Here is a 23308-nt window from a genome sequence, read left to right as displayed (position 1 = left end):
TAAGTTTTATGTAAACTGTTTTTATGTTACTATATACTACTATATTTTAGGAAGTCCGTAAAGAAGTTGAAGGTTTACTTGTAAGAGCAATGCATGTTGAAAAAAACGATTAAAGAAAACCTGTTATGGAACTTGCTCTATCATCAGTATTTAACTTCCTAACAAGTTATGCAACAATTAACTATAGAAAAACATGAAATAAAGTATACTTTTTCCACTAAGATGGCCCTCATCGTGGATCCCTGCACGTGGTGAGGGGACCATCCAGGGGAAGGTTCTGTTCTTTCAGTTTACCTCCTCTGGGATCTAAACATCCACCCACGTGTTTGCCACAAGTGGCGACCTGTGAAGGGGAGAAGAGGATCCTTGCGGTTGAGGGGTCCAACCGTAACACACCACTTTGGCCTTGAATTCCTTGGGTCGGTCGGCTAGTCCACTTGAGCTAGGGTCAACCAAGTGCCAGTGTTGGAAGTTCTCAATTATAAGTACTTAAAGTTGTGAGAATATTGTGTTCATTGTTTTTAACCAAACTTCTACCTGTTTTTCCAGTAAATATTATCTGTGTATTTAAGGCAGTACTCAATCTGCACTATCTATACTGACTTGCTTAGTTCTCTTCAGGCCATGGAATTGCTTCACGTTGGTTCACCACCCTGTTCTTGCTGATATTCAAAACCAACTGGCCCATTTCTCTTTAACATCTACTTCTATCCAGTTTTTCTGGATATTGGGCTACGTTGGTATTCATGGGAAAGAGCTCGCCGACACTGCAACTAAATCTATCTGCTCTGGCACTATCATCGCTATGCCTATTCCATACATGGACTATGGTCCTGTATTCAAGATTCGGCTCTGTGCCAGCTGGCAGTCGACTTGAAGTAAACAATGAGAAAACAAGCTTTTCCAAATAAAACCATATAGTGGATTTTGGCCACTTTGCTTCCGTAAGGTTCGGAAGGAGGAAGTTGTTCTGACTGGATTGGTCACAGTTTTTTAACACATCGTTTCCTTTTATCTGGAACTGATGCACACTCAGATTACTATAAGCCACATTGTACTTTCTTGCCATCGTTACGACTCTCAACGACAGAACTATTTTAAACATGTTCTGTCCCAAGGTTTTTCCATAACATTAGACAGTGTTATTGGTGAAGGTGACACTGTCCACCTTGATAATGTTTTTAGTTTTTTAACAGCCATTAATCTTTTTAATGTCATTTAAGTGTTTTATATTTCTTTCATTTAATCTTTTTTATTGTGGTTCCATTTTAAGAGTCACAATCTCTCTAGTTCAATTTGAAATTAGAAAATGGCCGTAACATTAAATTCCAGAACTGGAAAGGCCAACTTCAGGTGACTAATGCCGCTGTTTGAACTACCCGTCAGTCGTTCTGGCCAGTTTTTATTACAATTTTGCTTTTAACACTTTTATTACCTACTTTTTGATAGTGGCTGTAATAACTAGAATAACTAGTGACTAGAAAGGCCAAGTTCAGGTGACTGACGGTGGTTCTCGTACTTACTTGTTAGTCTTCATGGCGGGTTATGGTAATTACCAGTATGCTACATACAGCTCGTTACGACTTTTGTTACTGTAGTTTTTCTCTAAATGTTGTAGACTAGATGTAAACATTGGTTTTATGCTATTTATGTTTTTACTTGCTGTTTTGTTTTACTTTCATTTGGTTTTATGAATTTTACTTGTTTTCCCGGAGTTGGGCGCAGATAGTCTAGCTCCTTTGTGCCATAAAATACTAAATCAGCCAACCAACCACTGAGATATACAAAATTTCCAGATCTTAGCACATTGTAGTCAGACTAGTAACAAAACATATTCTATTTCCACAAACAAATCTTTAGCATAAACAGTTCATAAAAAAATCTGATTCTTTGTATACAAAATACCTGTAATCTTTACTAAATACCTACCTATTTTGTGAAGATGTGAACGTTGTGTCAAAAGTTAGCATAAATACTTGACATGTGCAAATGTGTAGAACTTGTGTATATTATACTTAGCTTGTAGGAAAAGGGTTAAGTTGTAATTTCCTTTTTCATTACTACTAGTTGCATCCAGTTGGGGATTAGGCTTGAGTCAAATTTTCTAATTGTTAACTTGTCTTTTCCTCCAATATAGGTTTTTCTGTTGTGTCCTTTATCCTTTTCTTTAGTGGACTTGTAAGTTTGATTATTGTTTTTTAACAAGTAAGTTCCTTAATGGTTTTGTGTGTCAAATGTTGTTTATTAATTTATATTGCTGTACTTCATGACAATTCTAGTGGGCTCTAAGTTCTGTCTGAAGGTTTCTACCTATAGTTCTGCCTTTTCCCCTGGTATATTTCCTTCCTTCCTCCTCTTTGGGATTATTTTTCTTCAAAGAATGGTCTGTTCAAGATTTACTACACAAAGGGGCTGCCAAATGGGTGTTACTCATTCCCCTTGAGTGTAACTCTCATCTAATTGTTGTCCCTCAAAAGATAGATGTTTGGAGACCTGCTATAGAATTGTTCCAGTTGAACTTTTTAACTGAAGTCACTGTGCTTTATCATGGAGTATTATCTCTCACTTCAGGTTTTTTTTTCCCTGAAACTCTGAATGATCAAATCATGATGGTTGCTTATCTTCAAATTCGAACTGTTCTTGTGTCATGCTGTTTTCTATGGTTCATCCAGTAGGCTTGTTTCTTCCATTTCCAGGTGCTACTGTTTGGTTCTTCTTTGTTTCCTTGTTTTATGAAGTGGAATAATGTTTCTTTGGTGGATTGGGTGGGGGGAGCTTTCTTCAGTTCCCAAGAGATTTCTGGTTGGTTGTTTATTGAGGAGACTTCTTTCCATTTGATATATCCTGGAACGTTTTGCAGTTGATTGGACTCTGTATTATTTCCTCCTGCTCCTGAGGGGCCAGGTGGTTGTGGTTCAAACTGATTATTCCACTGTTATCAGCTATATCACTAAGCAAGGGTAACTAAATTTAGATATTTATTTTCAGACAATGAATCTTCTTCACTGGGCCTACTAGCACTACCTAGTAGTCTTCATTTATGTATCTGTACTCAGATCAGACTCTTCTTCAGAGTCTTTCTCCCCTTCTCCAGATGACAACTTTTTTTCTTTCTCACTACTCTGTATTGGCCTGCTCAGACATGTTTTCCTCTACTTTGTTCTTTACTGGAGCAAACATCCCCTGTCCTTTCCTTTGTCTCAGTTTCTCCTCTCACAATTGCAATCAGATATAGTTCATACCATTGTCACTGAATTCCACTTGCTCATGTGGCTTTTCATGAGTTCCTTCCATCAGCATGGACTTGCTCATAATCTTTCTTTTTACCAGAGGCAGTGGTTTTCTTCATATCTTGGTCCATTTGCTGTGGCTTTCATCCTTTCTGTCCTTTTGTATGTCTTATTTACAAGTTCTTTGCCTGATTGTTTGATCAGAGTTTTGTTATGTGAATTTTGGGATACAAAAGTTCATTTTTGGATTTAATGAAAATTTTAGTAAAACTGTATTAGATGTGAAAAAAACTTTTATTAAAATTTTATCTGAAGATGCTGAAGTCTACATTTTATTGTAACATCCATTATTATACATAAAATGTGATGTACAATTGTTATTAAAATTTAGTGCTTTAGCAGGTATCTGGGATTTGCATGTAAAAGTGCAATTGCACAACATCCAATTTCTTAATTGTAATGTGAACTTTCGAACTACATAAAATTGTTTGAGCTGCATGGTATGATAGCTCCTGGTTGAAGAAAGTTGAAATAGAAACAACTCTCAACCAAAATTAAACTGATGAATAAGGAAGCCAAAAGAAAATATCAAACTTGCTAGTGTGTGAAATAATTTGCCCCAGAAAATCTAAAGTATTATTCATTATTCAGGAGACATGAATTAAATGTATAATATGACCAAAGAAATTATATTTAGTTGTCTTATTCTTGTAAATTAATAATTTAAACCCCCATGGTTGGTCTTTTATTTTTTGTTATTTTGTGAAATTAATTTGCTGTATATGTGAATCAAATTTCGCTTTGTTTGTATTTGTAAGATGCAATAAATTAATATGTAGAAAAGTAGGGAAAAGTTGAGTGACTACTCTGTATTATGCAGTTTTGTTTACCTGTGAAAATAAATTAATTCCTGTTACATATCCTTAAATTCCTTGTGTGGTACTAGAATATTGTAGATACATGTGTACTAAAAATAATTGTTTATTAAAAAATAGCATGTTGAAGGTTAATTTGCATTATTTGAGAAGCAAAGAAAAAATTGTGCTCATTTTTGATGATATTTATCATTGGAGCATTCTGTATCTGAGTATGATCTCATATTTTTATTTTTCTATCCTGTTGTTTCCTAGTGGGAGGAAAAATTTTTCTTTGGACCTTCTACAATGCCATCATCCTTGTGAACCTCTCCAACAACTTCATTCAAGCATTAAACAGAAATTCACAAAAGTTTATCAGACTTTCTTCCATCCCAATCCCTCACTTCCAGACTTTTATTATTTTTTTTCTTTTCAGAACAGCAGGTGCACCGGGTGACATTACAGTTTTATTGAGCTGAGATAATAAGAAAATATATAATTTGAGTGAGATTAGGTTAACCTCATGAGGCTACATTTCTGTAATTTGTAGATTCAAGGTATTTATTACTCTTTGTTTGAAAAATATTTTTTTTGCTAGAAAGTGTGAGTTTCATTGCCTGTAATTATAATTATCATTTTCTTTTTACAAATTGTTCCATAAAACAAAAGTTTAGAAGTATGAGTAAAAAGTTTGTGAGACAATGACAAGCTACTTTTTGGTAGTCATGAATCTAAGGTTGTGAATATTCAGTATAGCTTTGCTCCAAAATAAGCAGAGGCATTTCATAAATTAGGGAATTTTTCTTGATTTGACAGTTAATTTAAATTTATTAAAGCTAGCTTTTGTTGTTTCAACTTCAGTGTTGAATAAAGGTGTCTTCTCCATGGATATCTTGCATTCTGTTTACTGATATTGTTAAATAAGGCTTGTTTAAGCTTGTAAGTCACTATAAGGTGTTTAGGTTAATATGAATTATTCTACTATTTTATGGAAGAGGGACAGTTCAGCCAACCTTCTAAACTCATATCTGCTTACTATTAATAGACATGTTCTTTTGGCCGTGAATTTTATTTTTATACTGGAAATTGTGACATCCTTTTCTAGTCTACCTAATTAACACCCAAATTCAATTTAATTACATTGCAGAGGAGGGCCATCTTTTTAATCAAGTTTTATACATTTCTTTATTGGTATATTGAACTGTTTTTTTTAGTTTAGTGTTGATGGTCATTTTTACCCTTTAATAAAAATATATTCAAAAAAGATCTGTTATATCTTTCAACTGATTTATGCTAAAATATTTAGATTAATATTACAAAACACAGATTTTTTATGCATTTTATTAAATAGAAACTGGTTTTAAGAAAATCTCCATTAAAAAGAGAAAAAGTGTGAAATTTCTCTAATCCAAGAAGGTTTGTAATAATAATAAGCTTTGAATGCATTGTATCTTGAAGGTATCTTTAATATCATTGTAAGAGAGTAACATCTTCATGAAGGGTAGTTGTTTTGGATGGTATAATCACTGTTACTTGTGAGACTATGCATATTTATTTTACAGACCAAGAATGTAAGAATTGCTAACTTCAGTATATTAAGAGACAGTTGTCCTCAGAGTTTTTTTATTATTATTATTATTCTTTACATACTCAAAGTAAATCTTAGTGAAAGCACTACTCTTATGTGAGATCAGTGGTTAACTTAATTTGAATGATTATTAATATCTGGATTATTTCATTTGGTTCATATATTGGCTAAACTTCTCTGTTAAGAGAAACAGTTGCACATCAAATTCCTTCTGTAAAATGCTTAACAGTTAAGTTTTTGAATGGTAATTGTCATTGTATCTATGATAGTGCTAAACTTAATTACACAGGATGAGAAGGCTGATCGTGGAGATCACATAACTTTACAAACTTTCTTGTTGGGGCAAAAGGATCTGTAATTATTCCAGTATGTTTAGCTATGTTTCTTACTTTGATAAACAGTTGTTGTTCAAAAATGTGGTTGTATTAATATTTGGATTGTAAATCTTTATAAGTCTAGTATATTATTTGTTTTTGAATTTTGCACAAAGCTACATGAGAGCTTCTCTAATTTAGAGGGAGGGCAGCTAGTCATCACCACCCACTGCCAATGTTTGGGCTACTCTTTTACCAACAAATAGTGGGATTGACTGTTACATAATAACATCCCCATGGCTGAAAGGGCAAGCATATTTGGGGCAATGGGGATTTGAATCCGTGACTCAAACACCTTAACCCACCAGGTCAGGTCGGGCCCCGTGTAGTATAATATTTTGTTAATAATGCTGGTTTTATTGCAGTGATTGTTTTTGTTTTTCCCTAACCACAGCTTTAACATTGTGAATAAGGGAGATGGTACAGAGTGGTCTGGGGTGTGGTGTTGGGACTCTGTTCCTTTCCTAAGTGCTGTGCTGTGCAACTTGTTCTGCTTCTGTTAAGAATATTTAAGATATTTCTCTTTGAAATGTTCGTTGTTTTGACTTTACAGTGTTTAATGATCTTGTTGTTATATAAGTATTTTACCTTGCAAATGACTGATAATATAATCTCATGTGTGAGCCAACCAGTGACAAATTTCACTGTTGAATTGTTTGAAATATTCTATGTGTAAACTGGTAGACAACTGCCAGGGAAGTAAAATCAACAGAATAAAATAGCTCGTGCTCATTTGATACACTTCACTGTGTCTTGCTGATCTAGATATTTTCATTGGCAAGGGTACTGGAAGGTAATCTGTCGTCTGGCCTTGATGTTTCTCTTAGAGAGCAAAGGTTTCCTCCTTGCACACCTCCCATGTAAGTTAAACTTGTGCAGTCTCTTTCTGATTGTAGAGGCATGCACTTTCACATCAACAGTAGCCAGAACCTGCTGTAAATCCCGTGATGACATTTTAAAGTGTATGGAGACCTCCTATAGCATCTTGCGGTTTGCTCTAGGGGTGAACTTGTTTAGACGACCAGACCTGGGCATGTTGGCAGTTGTTTTGAAAGTCCTCCACTTGTTGACTATTTTCCAGACAGTGGAATGGCTGATTTCAAAATCTTTTGGGATCTTTTTAAATCCCTTACCAGACTCATAAGCTGCCACAATTTTCTTTCTCAAAGCCTCAGAACCAACAGTGTATAGCATTACCAGTTCATGGAATTGGAGAAGTTGGTATGTATATGTAATAAAATATTGGAAATGAATATTAATTGTTAGTAACGGAGGGTTAATAATCAAGTTAGCTGGCAACAGTTTAACATATTTAGCAAAGTTATGAAATGGATTGAAACTAAAGTGAAAACAATTAAAAAAAAAGGGAAATAATGAACGTATCAGAAGCATTAAGCTAAAAAGATCCTTAAGGGGAAACCATACTTTTACCTCACTCTCAAATTTTACCCATTTAAAAATGTAAAAAATTTGGCATTTTGCCACATATTTTTCTTCTTTGTAACAATGTACACTTTTTAAACTTTTAAATTTATTTTGTTTAATCTTTTTCGTACCATTCCCCAGTGTCACAATGATATATCTGTGAAATTACATGCAGCTTGCTTTAAATTACAAATTATGTTACCCATGAGCTATTACAACCTGTTCTTGTGCCTTTAGAACCATTTTTTATATTATAATATTACTTACTCTAATCTTAACTAACCTAACAAATACACCTATATTTACATGTCAATTACTTTTACACTTATGCCTAAATAAGAAACATTAAAAAAAGAAATAAAGTACTCAACTAACCTCCTGTTTTTTTCTTGAACTTTTCTATTTGTTAGCTCTGTAACCAAACAAATTTCATACTTTTTTGAGGGGTGGTGGATAAAATAGGGTTGATGAGTTGGTTTGTAGATGTTTTTGAATTTCACACAAAGCTACTCGAGGGCTATCTGTGCTAGCCATTCTTAATTTAGGACTGTTGGGCTACTGTTTTACCAACGAATAGTGGGATTGACCATGGCTGAAAGGGCGAGCAAGTTTGGAATGACAGGGTTGCGAACCCACAACCCTCAGATTACGAGTCGCACGCCTTAACACGCTTCGCCATGCTATACGTATAGTGTATATCAACTTCATTGAATTACTTCTACAGCTATTTATTGCTGTTTAGCCATAAGTAACATTTAAAAAAAAAAAAGGGGGTTATCTATGCTTATACTTTTACAAAAAGCTTCTCCTAACATCCCACAAAAATCAAAGCACTAAGTGATGGAGATGACACAGAAAGAAGCTGAGCTATAAATACATCAGTACCTTAAAACGATTCTCTGCCTTACTGTGAGTATATTTGGGATTTTTCAAGAAACTGAGCAAATTATGTCACAAGAAAATTTCCACACCATGAAGATGAGTTTAGAGTAGGAATGGTAAAATGAAATACTGCAGAAATATCTAATAACAATCTATATCCATATACAAACTTCTAACATTATTTAATAATCAATATATTGTTGTATTTGTCTACTATTGTATTTTCAATCTTATCTGGTGCTCCTTTGCATTAAGGTGCAAGAAATATTACATAGTTATACATTTCTTTAACTTCGGAGAAAATTTTTTCTTTATTTTTCTTGCATTTCAGCAAGAAATAAACAAAAAATAATTCAACTGAATTATCCCTTCACCAAAGCAGCAGTATTTATTTCTCGTGCAAAAACTTTTGTTTTTAAAATTTGGTTGTAACACTGAAGTTTTTCCAAATCACTAAAATCAAATTAAATTTGGGTGGAAATTAGGTAGTCTAGAAAAGGATGTTACAATTTCCAGTATACAGGGTACAGCCCAAAATCTTGATTTAATAACATCAAAAATAAAATTCACTGCCAAAAGAACTTGTCTATTAATAGTAAGCAGCTATGAAGATACAGAGTTTAGATGGTTGGCTGAACTGTCCCTCGTCCATAAAATAGTAGAATTATTCATATTAACTTAAACAAGCCTTATTTGACAATATCTGTCCACAGAATGCAAGATATCCATGGAGAAGACACCTTTATAAAACTAAGAACCAGATATCATGTGTTGTGTGGAATTTTGTAAGGAGGAGGAAGAAGATACAGAATTTACTCTCCATAAACCTGGATATTATAGCAGATTCAGCCACACTGGTGAGCAATTCAGATGTCACAAGAGGTTTAAATTACTATACTAAATTTTAAAAAAGGGTGTACTGGAAAGCTTGATTTATGTACACACCCACGAAATATCTTCCTTACAAAAAAGTTTTGCAATTATCTGTATCTAACTTAGGTAATTATTATACATTACATATTTACTAAACAAATAATAAAAGGATATATATAGAACATGGTAAGACAAAATACCCATTACTACCACAGTCAAATCCTATAATATTAAGGATGTTGTTTTAAAGGTCTCTAAAAAACACAAACCTGAAAGTGAGCTTTCCTCTTGCTAAGTGCATACCCTGAATGTCCTTCACAAAGTGTTTTTGTTAGTTATATATACCACTATTTTACTGCAATCTCCCACACAGTCAACTATAAAGACACTTAAAAACCTGATTACATAGTTTCATAAACAATGAACACTGTCAGTTTACATACAGAAAGAAAATATTATATAAAATTACAAGAAATGACAGTATATGTTTCACCTAATTAAAAAAAATTAAATCTAAGATTGTTATCATGAAACATCTAAAAGTAAATAAATAATTTGTGTGCTTTAATGAACACAACAATATCAGCAAGTCTCTCAGATAGAATACTGATCCACATCTTTCTTGACATACAAACATATTCTTCCTATTATTGACAGAAAATGAATTTAGCACTACCCAGAGAGCTCGGATCCCTATCAACACAAATTTAAATTTCAGATTTGGAAAGTTGGAAAATAATAATTAGAATATAACATAAGGAACAGAAATAAGCATTTTACATCCATAATATAATAACAGAAGAAAAACAATTAAGTGCCTGTCTTAACAAATATCAATTTTAAAATAAAACTATGCACATACTATTTTTCTGGACATAATACTTTTGTTATTATGTTTGTTATATCATTAACATTGACAAAACATGTTATTAAATAATTTATTTCAATCCTTTTTAACCTCTTCTCAACATAATAAATGTTCTCTAGTACTATCATGTGACTAAATATAAGTTAGGTATTTTTAACTTAAAATACCAGCCTATTTATTTAAAAGTAAATTAAAGATTTATATCTTCAAAAAAGTCATTAAGTTATACCTATTACTAAAGTTATATTTGACACTGTGACCTGGTCCTGTATTCAACCTAGGACGAAGAGTGAAGAGAGTTTCCCAAACGACTCCACAATCAAACGTTCCAGGCATAAACTTCATGATGGTGGCTTCTAAGTAGCTTTGTTGTTCTGGAGCATCGTGTTCTACAGAGTGAAGTTAAAATTACTTACAAAAGCAGCAATCCATCAGTAATGCACGAATTGAAATTGTACAATACTTTTGTAAGAGTGATCACAGAACTTCACATGTAGATGGTGTAGGTAATAAAAGGTCTATATACCATCTTCTCCTAACATACTGTGCCCATACATATGGGCTACTTTTCCTGAAGATAAGAAACCTCCTTGTTTCCATATGTCTTCACTAGCTTCCGGTACCAGCAACTGGTTACACATACGAGATTCATGCAAGTCTTGAAGAAGAAGAGTCTGTGATAATACAAAAAATATTAATGATCTGGAAAAAAAAATTGTAGGAGTGAAAATTCACATAATTGTAATATCTAATATAAGACTTTGTTCTCTGCAAGCTCAGTTATGCCCATTTAATAATGATATGCCAACCCAAAATGCATTATTCCACTTCAAAGACACATACTATTCAGAATGATATAGAAATAACATCTACAGAGGAAATGTATTTCAACTTCAAATAATAATATATAAAAAGTATACTGTATATGCAATAAATCAAGCTGTGAATTGCTAAAATAGCTCTGAAGTGATCAAACTGAGTAAACAGTGAAAATTACAAACGACTTGGTGTTAAAATATTCATACTGCCAAGAAGTAAATGACACTTGTTGCAAACTGTCACAAATTAGAGAAACTATACTTGTCAACTTTTATTAGTTTACATACATACGTGCTAGTGTATTACGAGTTAGTGTATTATTTACTTAAATTTTAAAATATTCCTAAAGAATTACTTTATAACAAAAATAATAGTAAAATAGTTAAACATATATAAAAGTCAGTGACAAACATAAGCCCCTTTGGTTATGTTTGTTAATTAATTAATGTTTATACATTAATAAATTATACACTCAAATATTAATCAAAAAGTCCTGTTTGATCATAAACCCTGTTTAAAATACCAAACATAAGCTTCTCTGGAACATCTCACTGGCTGCAAGACAAAATTCACTTGTCACTTTATATGTATGAGTAATATAATACTTAAAATAATATGAAATGTCATCAACTATTTACCTGATTTGCAACATTGCATATATCTTTATTGATCTGTACAACTTGTGAAAAAATCTCCTTACACTTGTTCTCTGTGACTGAATTAAAAACATGTTTTGAAACTACTCTTCAAATATACTGCTATTATAAAGTCTTAAAAAAATACCTGCACAGATATATGGACTTTATTTGTGATCTGCAACAGTGCTTTTGTTCAAAGCATTGTAACATAACAGAGCAAAAAATCACATAAAAATACCAACAAGAAAATCTAAATCAGAGCTTGATTGATAACAAACATTAAAAAGAAAAGTTCACTTTCTGAAAAAATGTAGTTTAGGACTTTCTATTTTCATTATTTTTTTGCTATCTTAAATGATTATTAATGTTTTAATAAGCAACATTATGGTAAAGGTAACAAAATTCAAAATATTCCCATACACAAAGTAACTACATAATATTTCCTGTTATTTGTATTATAAGAACAATATTTAGACTTGAATGACTTAAAGGAAAAAAACTTTCAAAGGGAATTATTTAACCAACTTCTAATAACTCCTAGTATATAGTACTAAATCTTGTTGTCTGTTGGTAAGCAAAGCTACACAATGGGTTATCTTGCCCACCATGGGTGTCAAAGCTTAATTCCGTGTTACAAGTATACTCGTAACTGTGTTAATAGGTTGCGAGTACTAGATTAATATAATAATCACTAAATTATACACACATTTTGCTAAACTGCATTACCATTAAGTTCTTTTCCAGTTACCAATAAAAAAGTTTTAATTCTAAAACAAAACCTGAAACACATCACAATACTGAAATCTGATTAAAGATTTCTATTAATGATTGTACATTACTAATTTGTTGGATTCAACATAAGAAAAACTGAGCAAAAACTTGTACACATCCAACATTTCATACTAACCGTATATGACAGTATACATAAACATAATCCTGCAGAACTTTCAGAATAAACCAAAATAAGAGGACATCTGGTGTCAAGAACATTCAACCAATACGTCACATCACTACTGTCCCCTTCGTAAATATCCCTTTGCAAATATCGTTAGCAAGAAGTGTATATTGAGTGATTTAGAAGCTGATAATGTTGAAGCAATGCAATAAGTAACCAATCTATTAACAAAACACAACATGTACTCACATTCCAATAATGTTTATATGGTAAAAAATAACCTAAACATGACTGGCAATAGGAAAAATTAATTATAATACTCTGTCCTTATACTAATTTAATATTGATGAAATACTTCTAAATGTCAAAAGTTATTAATACTTCTAGTTTTAATTTTCCTATAACTGATTTGCAATCGCAATGAATATTAAAATTGTCAAATATAAGAATATGACTTTTAAAAATATAATTCAAATACTTTTTCACACAAGTGAATAACAAGGATCCATTTTATAAAAGAATCAAGTAAGCAGTCTATGAATGTTTACAATAACCCAAAATTACATATTTTATAAAATACTTTTTCTGAAGTTTTAATATATTACTTGTTTTCAACAGTATAAACAGTATTTGTTGTCTTCCATAATGTAACACTTAGATTCATTTCCAGAAAAACTCTAACCTAACATCTTCACTTCTAATAAACCTCCAGACTTCAGTATCATGGAATAAAACAGGAGTGGAACGTAAGGAATCCTGTGTTCCCTGTAGCTGTTGTACAGCTGAATGAACAAGAGCTCCAGGAAACTCAACAGGATTGGATTCACCAGAGAAGGGACTGATACTGTCAGACCTATCACAAACAGCACTGCCACAGGTGACATTATCAACTGCACTAGTACTTAGTAAAATTGTAAGCTGCTCTCCAGATTTTACTGCAGAAAAATGTGGAAAATTAATAAAGATTTCATACGAGTTTACAGTTAATGTATGTAAAAAAAACATAACTATTAATAACACAAAAGTTTTTATACAACAGGCTTCTTCAGAATGTGATAACAAAAGCTACTTAAACAGCAACAGTCTGAGATAATGCTTTATCTCAGACTCAAATGTATTAAAAAACAAAGGTACTGTACCTCATTAATCTACCATCTTTAAACTACTAAAAAAGTTTTCCTCATAAGTGCCAACTATTTAAGAAAGAAGTCTTTATTATATAAAATAAAACAGATTTTTAAATACCTTTGTAATTGCTATTTCTGAGCAGAAAGTAACAGGAGTTTCTGTTACTGACACAGATTCAGAAACCATGGTTGAAGACTCTCCAGGTACCATTGATGCAGAGCTTGAAGCACAACGTGACTTATCCTTCAGGTTTTTGGACGATACTTTTCTCACTGGACGTGACCGGTTTAATTCAGTGGTCTCATTTTCTTCAGTTTCTATACCCTTGTCTTCATCTCTGACTGACAGAATTAACATACTTATCATCAATATTCCTTTCCATTATCAGTGGCATTCCCATAATCTGATTATCATCCTCCATTTCACCAGATTTATTTTGTCTTCTCAATAGCCCTCTGTTGGAATTCTGATCCAAAAGAGGAAATACTACATTTTGTAATTCCCAACTAGCCTTCGTTAGCACTGGAAAATGTGGAACCTCTACTAAACCCAGTGGAGGCACAAGAGATCCAAATGAACGATCTGCATGTTCTTCAGACTCAGGGTCTACCACAGGATACTAGTATTCACCTAGCTTACTTAAATGATAGCATGGAAGGGTCATCTGTTTTAGCACCTACAGATGAAAATATGTAAAGTATGCAATACTGAAATAATTTACATATTATTTCTCTTAAAGATAGAAGATGAACAAAAATTCTCCCTATAATGTTTTAAAACTTTAATTCCCTATTACATATACATTGATAAGAATAATTACAAGTTTATAATACATAAAATATTACCTGAAGTAATGTTTTTATTTTCAAATAACATATTGCAAAAAACAATAGCATTAAGAATTTCACAAAGGCAGAAAAAATTGCAGGATCTTGTATATTATACCAGCTATTTTATTTTTTTTTTTTACATAAATAATTTATATATTTCATCAGCATGGAAAGGCTGGTTTTGTACTTGCATTACATTATATCAACATTTTCCTATGATGAAAGTGTATTTTTAACAGATTATTACACTTTTTCACAATATCAGCTTTTCTTAACTTGTACTGCCCTCTATTTGCACAATTTTTCACCCACTGCAAAACTATTCTCCCAATAACTCCATGTTTTCATGTCAGGCAAAAGAGCATGTAACAACTCTCCATTAATAGGATTGTGACAAATCCTAGTACAGCTGACTCCTATGCAGCTTGGCTCAACTTCACTAAGACTGAGTAACATTGTTGAATGTACAAGACTGTTTAGCAAGAGTGCTGTTGATTGGTTCAGTATTTTTTAAGTCAGGTAGATTGTCAGTTTATTTATCCCCAACAAGTCACAGACAAATACTGTAGAAAAATACCAACAAGGAGCTAAGGTTAGAAAGACAAAATTTCTCCTATATTAAACACTAACTACTGAAGATCAATCCATTACAACAAGCAAAAAGTGTTAAATATTTTCATTTCTTCAAATACATTTTCTTCTACAAGAAATTTTTTTTAAAAATTAGTGATGCAGTAAATATTGTAATCAATGTCAATACCATGTCTATTGGTATGGTATCTTCATGCTATTTCACTGTTAAGAATTACAAATTCCAATTTTCATTTTGATATCAAAAATACAAGTATAAACATGTAATTTTGTTCTATTATGGCACACATTTCCATATTCTTTATAGTGGTTTAACCTAGTTTTCAAGTACTTCAAATAAGTTTTTTTTATCTCTGAGATTCCTGTAACCAATACAGCAAGATTGGATAAAATGGGTATGTGTGGGGATGAGATATATGGGTATGAAAAAACATACGGTGTGAAAAAAATATATTACATATTTTTGTTTTTGTGACATTAAAGTTGTTAATACTATAATAAAATTGTTTATACATTTGAAGTAAAGATTCCTACCCTTTGAATACACATTTTCATGGTCTCTTGTTCAAAACTTGGCAGATGACTAAGCTGATGGCATGCAATCTCTGTCTGTATGCTGAAAATTAAATATTTAAATACAGATATTACAAGCTCCTAAAAATATTTAACCTCCAACTCAATTCTACTACTACTATATATATAAAAGGGATTATATACAGGAAAACATCAGTAATGCTAACACACACACACACACACAATATTATATATATATATTTTAGTGAAATTAAATAATTACATCTAAATAAATCAAATGAGTAAAAAAATCATGAGGAACAACTGCATTAAACAACCTCTGAGTAATTATGTTATAACCATAAATTTTAAGCCATAAACAATACACATTAAAATTAAACTAAATATATGCTGCATATTTTTAAAAGGATCCTACAGTACAAGCTTAAACACAGGATTATAAATTGTATCCTACGTTTTGGAAGTGGCTGAAAAAGTAGGACCCACATCTGTCAGTCTTAACCTCCATTTTGCTACTCTCACATAAGAAGATTAGAAATTTAGAAATTGGAGAGAGAGATGTGGGTGCTCAAGCCCACAATGTCCCACATCTATATCACCTTTCACTGCTTGCAGACAGTTGTGACAAGGTGACTGCTCTCCCAAGTTAAAATGAGAAAAAAACAAAACATAAACATAAAAACATGAAAAATAAATAAAGTAAAAAAATGAAAATAAGGTACAACAATTTGAAATAAGTAAGATAAAACTTCTCTTGAAGTTAGCATTCCTGCCCCCAGTATGGTAGAGGCACTAATTAACATGACATCAGTGAAGTAATAGTTTACTATGATTGTCATGTTTTTATATGCAGCTTAAGGTGAATATCTGCATAAAGTAGTGCCAAGTTTTAGATGACCTTATTTTTTTAACAAAAAATAATTTTTAGTAGAATTTCACTTCATGCATATATATATAAAATATACATATATATGTATGTAAAAAATACATACATAGAATCAGGTTAAAAGCTAAAGTACTCATCAGTTTTTATAAAAATACTGTAAACAAGGTTGTTTACTCTGAACGAGATGCTGACAAATCATCCTCGTCTTCATCAATAGATTTCAAAGGTTCAGACTCTGGCATTGGTGGGGTGCTACAATAGGACACTGTACGCACAGTATTATTCCATTCTACCAGTTCCTCCATTTCAGGATGTAAAGTCAAGCACAACACATCAAGTGTTATCTGAAGATCATCCAGATCAATATTGGAGCCAGGCTCCTCTAATAAAGAAATTTCTTCCCCTAAAGAATAAACACATTGTCTCTAAGTTTTTTCCATGTATTCCTGTCAAATCTTTCACACTAAAAACAAAATACAATTCTATTATGCCCTGCTTCTCTTTAATCATGACTACTAATAACATCAGTTATGAAGCTACTGTATTAAAACACCACATACTCAATGCACAAAAACTATAAAAATTACACAAATGAACTAATAAAATTTGAGAAACATGAATGGGTAATAAAAAAAAACTTTAAAGTTTGTTGTGGTTTGGATTCATTAGTAAAAACTATGTATTACTTTACAATATTGATGCATTTAAATGATACAGGTCACAGTTAGGTTCAAACTATGGCTTATGCATTAATATTCTACACTATCATTTTCAAATATACTTATATTAGTTGATATCAAGAGGATTTGAAGTTCCTCATTTAAACATAGTGAATAAAGTTATGGAAATAAATATAACAACATTGGGAAACAATGTTTTACCTGAAAAATTTGATTCAAGTAAACTTAGGAGCTTATTTAGGTCTACGAACTTACAACAGGCTGAACTATAATGGCAGTATACGATGATATAAATGCACATATTAGTACTTTGCAAAACACCTGGATAACATAATGCACATAAACTATTAATGAACGTTAATGAAATCTTTATCCAAATGCTCTGTAGCATGTCACACAATGCTAAGGATTGCTTGGTTGCTGTTTATTTATGTAAATCTATGTTCCGTCAGTATGTTCAGAACAACGATTTAGACAAGATAAGACAGAACTGGTAGGTTTTTCTACATTGGTAGGTTTTAATACATTCCTGCTATTATAGTGCATCATAACTTTTTGTTAGCTCTCCAACATTGCTGAAGAAAATATTTCAAAGTTGCATAGATTCACCCCCATAATTTCTAAGTCAACATAAGTAAATATGCCATCTATTGAATTTCCTAATTTCATTTCTATTACAGATTTCAGCCTTTCCTTTTTGTTGCTTCCCCACATAAAAGAAATTTATGCAGCTACATTGTACATATACTGACCCAATTTGTATTGAAGTTATGTTATTGAAAAGACCTCTACTACAACATCTCCTATCCTCCAAAGAAAATATCATTTGAGATCAATGGTGGAAAGCATGAACGTTTTTTCTCGACTGAGGTTGTTATAATAGTAGTTACTTCCAAAAGCTGCAAAATTTCTTCCATACAGCACTGACTGAATACACAGTTTGGCTTCTGTCTGTCACACACAACGACCTCATCATCATATCTAATAGAAATAACATGCCTGACATAAGGTATTACCTTCCCAGAAACTTAGCCTTTTCAACACACATATTGGAAAAATGATATTGATAGCTTTTCATACACTCAAAGTATGGTGTAGCACTCACCAATTGGACTGATGGCAACAGGTCACATCAACATAGACATTTTACTTTATTGTCAGTATCTGAATTGTCTTTGGAACAGCTAGGATGTGTTGTACAAAATCTTTTGCCGATTTTTTGTATGTAATTTTCTTATTCCATTTTATACAGATACTGTTTTTAAATAAAAGAAAATTAGAGGAGTGATGCATACAAGATCAGCAGGCTAAAAGAATATAAAACACGAAAATGAGATTTCCTTAGCAAGACTTTACTCTAAGTATCAGTAATGAACCAGTGTCAAAACTCCAACATTTCGCATTTTCTTTCTGTATACAAACTATCAGAAAACTGGATGAAAATCAATAACCAAAAATAGCTGCACTATGTGAAAGTAGCAGAACAGTTCTATGCACAGACTGCCTCAGGAGGTATATACTGCTAAAGATGATGTCATAGCATATGGTACAATGATAGGGGCAAACTGCTGAGCCACTATGACACTTTACAGGTGAAATTTCTTATGCCAATATAACATTTAACAATGGAAGTTGTCTGCTGCCACAGAACGTGTTGTTAAGAGATGTTATACAACATCATAGTTTGAGTGTTGCTCAATGTTGTTAGGAGACACTGTTCCATAAAATAAAAAATGATGGTGCAACTGTCTTAGGGGATAGAGTGATTTCATAGTTTGATACCACTATAAGTTACTACAGGGAGACTCTGTTGCTAAGCAGATGGTTTTACTACAGGCAGGCAGTGTTAACTAAGGTTAATGATGCAAAGGCAGATGGTATTTCTATAAATGCATAGTTCAACAGGGTGAGGATCTCAACGTGAAATTAGACCAACAACAATAAGGTCTAGATTTAATTATATGTCCTAAAAAGTTACAAATAAACCCATTGTGTATTATATAAGGCACTATTAGATATTTGTTTTTATTAAACATACTATCTTAATTTAACCATTATATATTGCTCATCTTAATTAAGGTATGCACATCTGACCAAAATGTTTATGGTTTAAAATATTTTATATATGTACAAAACACTCTGGATTCTTACAATACATTTAAATTCCTGATTTTAGGCTATTACTTACAAAAACACAAAATTGTAGAACACAGTATCTTACCAAGACAGGTGGGCAGAGATTTTAAAGAACAGTTTCCAACATTACGATTTGTTCGAACTGAGCATGTAGAATGAACAAAAAGTGGTGGAATAGAAACTCCTACATTCTGCCGAATATTCTTCTCATCTTCATCTTCAAGATACTTGTGTCCTCTGACAAACTGCTAGCTTCTTCACAAGAGGGTGGTGCTTCACTCTCTTTAGGTGGAAAATCTAAAGTTATGAAAATTATTCTAAGATCACAAAGAAACAGGATAACTTCCATAAATATTTATATTTCACAATAACAACTCGCATTGAAATTATTCATACACGTACCTATTTTCCTTTTAAATATAATAAAAACATCAAATATAAATCACATTATACATTCATTGTTATTGATAAATAATGTACAGTATCTCTTTAGGTGAATAAAAAAATTAAAGTAAAAATACTGTAAATTGCAATTCTTTTTATTACTCAAAGAACACTTTCATCCACCTGCCAAAAAACAAAACTTTAAAGGGTAAAAATGTGGTACCTAATACTCCACTTGCTCGAAAGAACTTCCCACAATTCTTACTAACAACAAATATACAAGGGGAGAGGAGGGATATGAATGATATGGTAGTCTTGAGGTTTATTTTAATATTAACATTGCATTTAAATTGAACACGTCAAAAGTATTACTATGCAGTTTTTCACAGTTGGTTCTGTTGCAGTTTCATGTTTGTTTTCTTTAATTTTACACAAAACTTTCAGCATCAGCAGTCTCTAATTTTGAAGACATTGGCTACAAAGTACGCAAATAATCAACTTTGCGAAATATGTTAAACTGTTGCCAGCTAACTTGATTATTAATCCTCCATTACTAACAAGTAATATTCATTTCCAATATTTTATTACATATACATACCAACTTCTCCAATTCCATGAACCAACTGTTGGTTCTTCCTTGTTGTTGAAGCTCTAGATGATATAGAAATGTTGTCCAGTTTGTGTCATGGTCTGAGAACCCTGAACCAAAGCAAGGTCAAAAGTATAAAAATAGTTGTCATTCTCTTTGGCATAGAGAGATTTACTTAAATTTTTTGACAAAACATGGTTATATTTTCTGGGGAAAGATAATTAGTAAAATAAGTTATGACTAAAACAGTTTCAGTCTAAATGATTTCAGTTATCAATCCTGAGAGTGAAACCTGTAAAACTAAGCACAGTTTAGCATAAACATCCACTGTTACAGTCTGCACATCATCCCTTATTTCTGTTTTATTTTAATAAAGATTTTGTTAATTGTACACACTTGCCCCTTATTTTATATACACTAAAAAACTTGTTAAATACAGTACCCCACACTTCCTGGACAAATTTACTGTTATCAGTGGATCCAATTCACTGATCACATCAAAGTATCACACACGTACACTACATTATTTTTTACTTTGTTTGTTTTACATATCCAATCCATATCATGTATTCAACCTAGAATTTGAATTAGGATATAATCAAAGCCAAATCAGAATGACCATATAGACAATATAAGAATGAGATGATTTTAATTGTTACCAGTCTTATATCAAGAGAATATTGTACACACACTAGTTTAGAATTAAACAAGTAATGCTGTCTTCAGTAGCATACATATAACAAGATATAGTTGAATTATTATTATACTAGCATATACCTAGGATAAAGACACCAACCAAATGAATAGTATTAAAAATAATTATAAGTAAAGAGCAAAGCAGATCAGAGTAACAATAATATACCTGTTAAAAAATAAATATGGACCTCATACTACAACAAAAATTTTATAGGAGACAGTGCAGCTGTGAAAATTATCCATTGTTTGAAATAACTTCTCTCACATTCTTTTACACTGGGCATAAATGTTCAGTAACATATATGTATTTTAAATATACTCATTACAAGTCAAGAACATGTATATACATTTCAACCTTAAATATATACAACACAGTAAGACTGCTCATAATAAACCAAATATATTTTCATGCATTTTTCATTCAACTAAAACAAGAGACTATCTACTATTTCATTAATTAGCTCATTTTTTTTAATGACAACAAAGTTAAAAAACAACGAAGTGTAGTTCTTACATTAAACTCTTCTTCGTCACCTGCAAGTTTTTTTCTGTGGATTACATGAAACTAAAGAACTGGGAGAATCTAAAGTATTTATTGTACAAGAAATATTATTCATACAATGATTAGAATTTTGCTCAATAAAAGTTATCACAAACTTCTAACTTTTTTCCTCAATGAAAAATGTAAATTCATAATTAATAAATGATTATCCATCTCTTGCATACATCCATAGAAATTCTTAATAAATTTTGAAATTAGTACTCAACTTCTTAAAACATTGCTATTACATCATTTAAATAATTACACACATTATCTTGTAAAATATCTATCCAAAGTATATTTTCACATAACTACAAAGGTACTTCTTGAGAAAAAAAACTAAAAATAAATACTTTTCTTGAAACTTATGGTTATAGTCAAAACAACTTTTTTCCCTTAAAATTAACAGTAGGGTCCAGAAACCCATTAACTTTTTCAAATGATTTTTTCTCAACTAGTTATGCATCCAATTCTTGTGGAATCACAACAATGTTCCTAATACAAGATACAAGTAACAAAAATATATGCAATTAAAAACACCATTATCATTAATCCCACTGTTTAATATTAAGATCTGCAAAACCTATGGCGCAATGTGATCACAATAATGAACAATTTGTAAACAGGTTGGTTATTTGGGAATACATTAATTGCTACCCTATAAGTATCATTTGAACTAAGGATTGCTTGGATTACATGAAATAATTTATTTAAATGTTTTGAAACTTAAGTTACTATGTTGAAGTCTTTTCAAATTATAAATACCCAGATATTATCTCAAGATCACTAAGTATGGAATACTTTAAAAGTAAACTTGGTCAGTAAACTATATTCAAAACATGTATAAACAAGTTACTGAAACAACTAATCTAGAACATATTCCCAGGTTTACATAGTGTCTGATACAGTTCAAGTTTCATGGTAGAAATAACAACGTTTGCTAGCTTTTTTCATCTTGTACTGAGAAATGAGTGAGGAAAGAGACAGAGTTACCAATCCAGTATTAATTTACTGCAAAAGAGAAGTGTCTAAATAATGGTACTAGATTGTATTTCACCAAAATAAAATTCAAATATTGGATATCAAAATAAGAAGTTAACAGAGCATAAGAGGAAACATACATACACCATCCATCTATCAATATCGATATGTTTAACTGACAATAAGATGATTTCAAATTTTACAAAAAGCCTTATTTTAAAACAGTCAATATTTAGCACAAAGTATAAGCTGCTCCAACCTTATACTACCATACTACCAGTTACTAAAAAATGTAAACCTTAAAAAAAAACCTTTCAAATTTTTAAAATTTGTAAAACTAAGCACAGTTTAGCATAAACATCAACTGTTTATTTCTGTTTTATTTTAATAAAGATTTTGTTAATTGTACACACTTGCCCCTTATTTTATGTACACTAAAAAACTTGTTAAATACAATACCCCATACTTCCTGGACAAATTTGCTGTTATCAGTGGATCCAATTCACTGATCACATTAAAGTATCACACACATACACTAAATTTTTTTTTCTTTGTTTGTTTTACATATCCAATCCATATCATGTATTCAACCTAGAATTTGAATTAGGATATAATCAAAGCCAAATCACAATGACCATAACTTACACATATAGACAATATAAGAATGAGATGATTTAAATTGCATGATTTACATGCCTGACTGTTGGAGTGAGATTGAGCACCATGGTGAGAGCAAAAGAGCTGTCTGAGGCTTTGAGAAAGAAAATTGTAGCAGCTTATGAGTCTGGTAAGGGATTTAAAAAGATCCCAAAAGATTTTGAAATCAGCCATTCCACTGTCTGGAAAATAGTCAACAAGTGGAGGACTTTCAAAACAACTGCCA

At 31.7% G+C, this 23308-nt stretch overlaps 3 protein-coding genes and 1 long non-coding RNA gene across 51 annotated transcripts in view; 1 reads left to right on the top strand and 3 right to left on the bottom strand.

Moving 5' to 3' along the window:
* The window catches only part of LOC143249008 (anoctamin-9-like), a 218988-nt gene that overhangs the window by 161917 nt on the left and 33763 nt on the right, over positions 1–23308 (top strand). For 29 of the 45 annotated variants that reach the window (XM_076498171.1, XM_076498162.1, XM_076498161.1 and 26 more), the window contains 2 exons: positions 4361–7270; positions 9070–9213. The exons of 1 other annotated variant lie outside the window; for it this stretch is intronic. In XM_076498171.1, coding sequence (XP_076354286.1) covers positions 4361–4566 — 206 coding nt within the window. In that variant the 3' untranslated portion in view covers positions 4567–7270; positions 9070–9213. Of the gene's footprint in view, positions 1–4360; positions 7271–9069; positions 9214–10378; positions 11667–13119; positions 13259–23308 lie in introns of those variants that run through there. 15 more of the 45 variants (XM_076498186.1, XM_076498192.1, XM_076498200.1 and 12 more) reach the window with 11 other exon arrangements.
* Positions 9555–19456, bottom strand: LOC143249017 (uncharacterized). Its single transcript, XR_013027355.1, has 6 exons — positions 19320–19456; positions 16593–16821; positions 15533–15614; positions 13695–14253; positions 13132–13384; positions 9555–10771 (listed from the first exon to the last, which is right to left on the bottom strand). It is a non-coding gene; the product is annotated as an uncharacterized LOC143249017 (long non-coding RNA).
* Positions 19392–23308, bottom strand: part of LOC143249014 (uncharacterized) — an 18837-nt gene continuing 14920 nt past the window's right edge. For 3 of the 4 annotated variants that reach the window (XM_076498210.1, XM_076498211.1, XM_076498213.1), the window contains 2 exons: positions 20217–20317; positions 19392–19531 (listed from right to left, as the gene is read on the bottom strand). In XM_076498210.1, the coding sequence (XP_076354325.1) occupies positions 19454–19531; positions 20217–20317 (179 nt within the window). In that variant the 3' untranslated portion in view covers positions 19392–19453. Of the gene's footprint in view, positions 19532–20216; positions 20318–21417; positions 21487–23308 lie in introns of all 4 variants that reach the window. The other variant, XR_013027352.1, reaches the window with a different exon arrangement.
* LOC143249013 (uncharacterized) overlaps positions 22176–23308 on the bottom strand; it is an 84033-nt gene continuing 82900 nt past the window's right edge. Inside the window, exon 8 of the mRNA XM_076498209.1 lies at positions 22176–23016. The gene's annotated coding sequence lies outside the window, so the exon portion shown is untranslated. The remainder of the gene's footprint in view (positions 23017–23308) is intronic.

This window comes from Tachypleus tridentatus, chromosome 4, assembly GCF_004210375.1.
Source record: "Tachypleus tridentatus isolate NWPU-2018 chromosome 4, ASM421037v1, whole genome shotgun sequence".
NCBI classification, from domain to species: domain Eukaryota; kingdom Metazoa; phylum Arthropoda; class Merostomata; order Xiphosura; family Limulidae; genus Tachypleus; species Tachypleus tridentatus.
This window is presented reverse-complemented; position numbering and strand designations above follow the sequence as displayed.